General features: G+C 39.3%; 1 protein-coding gene across 1 annotated transcript; it reads left to right on the top strand.

Annotated features, from left to right (window-relative positions):
• The first annotated feature begins 589 nt into the window (after positions 1 to 589).
• LOC115680039 (protein ACCELERATED CELL DEATH 6-like) lies at positions 590 to 5,570 on the top strand. Its single transcript, XM_056315621.1, has 3 exons — positions 590 to 1,403; positions 3,628 to 4,148; positions 4,791 to 5,570. Exons 1-3 carry the CDS (start codon positions 590 to 592, stop codon positions 5,568 to 5,570), a joined length of 2,115 nt encoding a protein of 704 aa, XP_056171596.1.
• Positions 5,571 to 6,084: the final 514 nt, after the last annotated feature.

Raw genomic sequence — 6,084 nt, 5'->3', positions numbered from 1 at the left:
TGGGCGGCTTTTGGATAGCTTGATGTGAACGCTTAGAGTAAGTTGAATCATCAAATGATGATACGACGGACCTTTCTTTTCTTTTCTTTTCTTTTTTTTTTCTTATCGAAGATGCATAAAAATAAATTATTAATTTCTAGGATTTAACTTCAAAGATTTAACTCCAAATAATCGGCACAATTTCATAGGATCACCGCGAATTGTTTTGAAAATTTGAGAAGTTTTGATATGTAAATGACCTAATAGTACTCATTTTCATACTTGGGTTTAGATTTGCCCTAAAATTTGAGATTAGGGTATGCTCAGCCGAACCACGACACAAGTCCGTGGCGTCTTATTCATTTCTTGCATTTATATTCTCGCAGCAAACCGTTTGTATTTATTCACGCTTCCGCAATCTTACCCGGCAATTTGAAACTCGGAACTATTTGCTCCGATGGCATACACAACTTTGTAGGACCGCTATAGACTACTATGAAAGTTTAAATTATTAGTTGAATCTATCGTTTAATATTTCAATGATATAACGTCTCCTTACACAACCCCTGTTCCCTTGCAATATCTACGTTACTTGCATAGCCTAGACTGGATGGACGTGGAGATATCTATAGCAGAGGAGAACGTTGGCACGAGCAACCCGATCAAGGAGGAGGTCAAGAAGGATGATGGAGGAGCTTTCAAGGAAATGTTAGAGGATGAAATAGATTCTTCCAAGGAAGAAGAAATCTGGAGGAGTCGACGGGAGAGAATCAATAATGCATTGGCAGCCGTGCGAAACGCGGAGCGACAAGATCCAGCAGAAGTGCGTGCCGCTGCTCAAAGACTGGCGGATGTCATCAAGGACGCCGATGTCGAAGAGTTCATTTCTGCGATCGAAAAGCTTGCCAATCAAACCGATCCGTCTGCCATTTTCAATTTCCGGAGAGTATCGGGCACTTCCCTGCTCCACGATGCTGCAAGAGCCGGCAAGGACGACATCCTGAGGCTCTTGCTTGATTATGTCCCTGTCCATCTCATAGCTGCCCAAAATGAAAGGGGAGATACCCCCCTCCACCTGGCGACTGAGGCTAAGGGATCTAGAGCTGCTGAGATATTGATTCGCAGGACAAGAGACCTCCCCAACGTGGAGGACAAGAACCAGATCCTGAGGATGAAGAACATAGATGGAAACACCGCTTTGCACGAGGCTGTGCTTAATTATCACGTAGACGGGGTGCGCCATCTATTGAACGAAGATTTGGAGCCCGTGTACTGGAAGAGCGCGAATCAGATGTCTCCCCTGTATATGGCCATTGAATCCGAAGAACCCGAGATACATGAGGTTTTATTTTCGCTCCCGCTCGAACCATCGAAGATACAAGGCTTGCCGCCCATTCATGGTGCCATCACGCGTGAAAACTTAAGTAAGTACCTAAATCTGTTTATTGCAAAAATATATGCGTAGATTGACCTCGTTTCAAATCCGTGCAGCAACTTTTTGCCCTTACCCAAACCTGTTACAGGTTTTCACATAAAATTTCAAACCCCGCTTATTAAAGTAGTTTCGACCAAAAAAAAAAAAAAGTAGTTGGATACCCATTGGGTTCTCCCAACCAGCCATATAATTCTTTTAGTGAACAAACTATCTCACATTAGAACACAATAGATCAGCTTAAATTTGCAGACACCAACCATTTTACTAAGGAGATTGAGCGGGTGACGGTCCGTTACTCTCATTGTCAGTAACGTACCCACCACGGCCACAATACACTTTGTAGAGCACCGGATGACTTACACATCAGATTTTAGAAAGCTAAAATATAAAAACCAATTTTTTCTTCTTACGTTTCATTGTATAAAACGCAAGTCGTGTCTGTTAGAGTAATTAAATGTTAAACTGCACCTTTATCTAAAAGCTTAAATTTTAGAACAGTTGACAGTGGTCACATGATATCAGAGCTGTACGTCCTGAGTTCGAATTTTTCCAGATCCCATTTGCCTCCCCAATTAAATATGTCCACATTTAGTACTAGGTAAAAAGACCAGATTAAGCGTGATGGGGAGTGTTATAGTAATTAAATATTAAACCACACATTCATTTAAAAGCTTAAGCGTTTAGAACAGGTGGTAGTAGTCCCATCAAATCTCATAGTATTGAGGGAAAAAAGTGAAGGAGAACAAGAAGAGGGTACAGTGTCAAGGGAAAAAGTGAAGGAAAACGAGAAGAGGACGAGACCGTTAATTTGAAAACGTGACGGACCGATTTTAACCAAAAAATTATTCCACAGTAACCTGACGAGTGATGACTTTGTTTATCCGGTTGCAAAGAAGATTGGGGCTGTGCGGCTGTGGCCTTTCATAAAACGAATATTAGTATAAATACATTATACTTTTATAAAATTATGATCTATATACATATTGCATTATACACAGATTTGGGCATCAAATTTGGTTCCCCTTATTATTCCTGAATATTATTTGAATGAAACAAACTTTCACACTGGCATCAATTTAATTAAAAGGGGGGCAAAACCTGAGTATTACACCGTTACTCTCCTAATAAAACTATCAAGTCAAATCTCTTATTAACAAATGTAGTATGTACAATTATGTGCGGTATTAGTTATAACGTGCCGAAGGCACTATTAGATAACTAGATCACATAAAAACACAAATAAAGATAATATTTTGACCTAATATTTGGATGAAGACAAAAACAAATTCTGTTGTTATTTGATAAGAAAAGGAAAAAGACAGGACGAAGAGAATAGTAGAAACGCAAAATGTAACCGTAAAGGAAAGTGAACTCTATAAGAGAGAGGGGCGAGGAGAAAGAAACGTGGTTATAGTCAGTAATATTCATTATTACCTGATTGACTATCGATAGCATAAAGATGTTTTTTGTCACTTCAAATACAAAGGTGTGGTTCATCCAAAACGAAGGTGGAAATAGCCCCACCCTTCACAAAATTATATCTTTAGTTTCGTAACTAGTAAATTTAATTTGGCAAATGATTTATCATATACAGGTATCAGATATACCTATTGGGTTAATCTTAAAACCGTCTCAAATCCTAGTAGAGTTAGAATATGCATACTTAATGATTAAACAGCCTAAGAAATATCAAGGAAGTAAGAGCATTTAGTAATTGATACATATTAGGTTCGGTATTAGATTTCCCAATTATAAATCATCGAATACGTCCCAAACTATATAGGACTTTCAACATTTGAATAAATCTGTCCTAATTCTCCAATAAAGACGCGTTTACTTAGATGGCAATGTATAAAGATAGCGGTAAGTGAGTAGTTGTAGGTGTAATACAAGGATAGTTTTAGAAATACAAAATTCTCACAAGTCATGTATGTATGTGTATAAATGAGGGAGTAATGCTACATGTATTAAAGTTTTACTTCGAAAACCTCATGTCATCATCACTGTGTAGATCAAGTAAGAATAATGCCATGAAAATCAAAACGGACAAAAGCCATAAATTGAGCAAGATCAAGGCTTTCATATTCAATCAAAATTATCACTACTAGTTTCAGCATTGCAATGTTATCCAACGTTGGCGACTATCAATCCTAGTAGTGATTAAGGTTACGTCGAAGATATTTTTATTCTTAATTTGGTGCTCCTGATTCTAGATTTGGTCGCCTTGATACTCAAAAAGAACATGAAGCTATTTGCAATGACCGACTCCAGAGGCGGTAATATATTCCATTTAGCAGCTTACATGAATATGGCCCGAGCATTCGAATTCTTGAGACCGGAAACTGAATATTTGGCCCAACAACGGGATATGAATGGGGATCTTCCCATTCATATTGCGAGCAAGATGGGTTATGTTGATCTAATCGAGAAGCTACTTCCGGTATCACCGTTGCTGAACGGGCGAGGACAAAACATTCTTCATGTGGCAGCAAAATATGGGAGAACTTCAGCAGTGAGATATATACTGGGACGTCCATATTCAGATATGTTGATATATGATGGAGATCATGCTGGAAATACACCTTCGCACTTGGCAGCGATGTATGCACAACCCGCCGCTTTGATTCCTCTTAGGTTGGATGAAAGAATTAATCCCGTCCGGATGAACCATGAATGCTTGACTGCTCTTGACATTGCTCTAGATCGCTACAGAAGGGAGCGTACGTTGCGGAGGGTAGGTAACACGAATAGTTAACATGAATAGTCACTATTTCATTTATCAACTTATTGAAAATTTCCATAGACTAATACCTTAGTTAAGTGCAGATCTCGTATTCAAATCATTATGTTTCACTGTCGATAGCATTGTTGAAGCATTGATCAATTTTCTAGAATAGCCGAGACTCCTTTAGGGTTAATGTCCTCAAAATTTCTAATTTAGTCTTAACAGGAGGTAGTTAAAGCTCGTGGCCAGGAATATGTCCGCGGGTAGAAACAAGTTAAATATCTCTGATAAATGCATAGATAAATTATTATACTTCTTGATTAATCGGCAGCGTCGCATTGTTTTTTCTTTTTTCTTTTTCAAAAAGCCAGGGGTCAATGTGGCAAGTTTTGACCACTCTAGATATGGCATAATCTCGTAACATTATACTAAAGTCAACCTATGACAACGACAAACCATATACATTTCATTCATGCCTCTTCTTCCTTCTAAAAAGGACTTGTACTCTAGTGTTAATTCTTTAAAAGGAACAGACACTGCATGTCTAGAAGTAAAAGTTTCCCGTTAAATGAGTACTCTCGAGTTCATTCCCGTTATCGATATGGTAACAATTTGTTCTTTTTTTATCTTCTTATATGATCCCGATCCCAGCGATTGACATTCATGGTGTTGATGTCCTTGACATTTGAGGGATGTGGAGCTGTAAGCACAGACTTACTCGTACTTAGGCCGGAAGCTCGAAATGAAGACTTTGCAATATACTCCTTGCGCCAACAGAAGCTGAAAGAGGACCAGGTGAAGGATGTGATTAATACCCGCCTGCTGGTGGCAACGCTTGTGGCCACTGTGACTTTCGCAGCTGGTTTTGCAGTCCCTGGAGGATTTAACGGCTCGGACACGGCCTCTAAAGATGATCGGGGCATGGCTACTATGCTGGACAAGAGATTGTTCCAGGCCTTCGCAATTTGCAACACCATCGCAATGTTCTGCTCAATGACCGCAGTCATCAACCTCAACTGGGCACAGCATTATGACATTGAAGCCGCGATATCTGCATACGACCACTCAGAACTGCCGCTAGCAATTGCACTCCCAGCTATGTCTGTGGCTTTCTTAACTGGTGTCACCTTGACCGTTGGCAAACTTCATTGGCTTGCAAACACCGTATTTTATTTGGGACTCGTTTTCCTCCTCATTATCTCAGGTGCTAATTTGTTAGAGGACCCTCCCTTACTTCATAGTAATCATCGTCCTATCCGTCGTCTGATACTCTGGTTTGTTCTCGCTTACATTTATTTTTGGGGAGTTGAGACGTACCTTTTGGATGACTCAGAAGACAACAAAACGATTAGTGGGACCTCGGCTAGTCGGCCTCCAGACAACTCGGCGACAGCAATATGTGGGGACGCGCCACATTCTCCTAGTCACTAATCTATGTTGATCATTCAACATTTCCTATGATTTGAATAAATAAATATATATTCGCCATGGTTTATTTCGTTCATCCTACATTTGCTTTACTGTCAGGTTATTTTAAAGGCGATTGTCAAAGTATTTAAATAAAACCCTTTCTTCCTCAAATAACTTAAACTTTTAATACTTGAATGTACTCTCACCAAATTTCACATGATATCAGAGCAGCAAATTCTATGTTCAAACCTTTAAAGGCCTTATTTGCCTCCTTGGTTATATATTATCCTATTTTAGTTTTAGACCAAAATCCAGCCTACGCTTGAAATGGAGTATTAAAGTATTTGAGTTGAATAATGCCTTCCTCTAATAGTTTAAGTTCTGAGACATTCCATGAAATTTCACGTTCATACATACGTCTTGCGACATGCTATGTCAACCAAATGGATGAGTGGCTCATTTTATATGTTTCCCCGCTCTGGAATCAAACCAATTGAGCATGTAGAAGCTTGCGGTTTTATGAAATCGCGCGTCT

The sequence above is a fragment of the Syzygium oleosum genome, unplaced genomic scaffold, assembly GCF_021117445.2.
Source record: "Syzygium oleosum isolate NSW1041296 unplaced genomic scaffold, Sole_v2.1 Sole_v2.10, whole genome shotgun sequence".
Taxonomy (NCBI): domain Eukaryota; kingdom Viridiplantae; phylum Streptophyta; class Magnoliopsida; order Myrtales; family Myrtaceae; genus Syzygium; species Syzygium oleosum.
Note: the sequence above shows the minus strand (reverse complement) of the source record. Positions and strands in the feature narration are given on the sequence as shown.

Coding starts and splice junctions, on each gene's coding strand:
- LOC115680039 (XM_056315621.1), top strand. CDS start 590: ATGGACGTGGAGATATCTATAGCAGAGGAGAACGTTGGCACGAGCAAC. Junction 1,404..3,627: donor CATCACGCGTGAAAACTTAA/GTAAGTACCTAA, acceptor TCCTGATTCTAG/ATTTGGTCGCCTTGATACTC. Junction 4,149..4,790: donor GGGAGCGTACGTTGCGGAGG/GTAGGTAACACG, acceptor TCCCGATCCCAG/CGATTGACATTCATGGTGTT.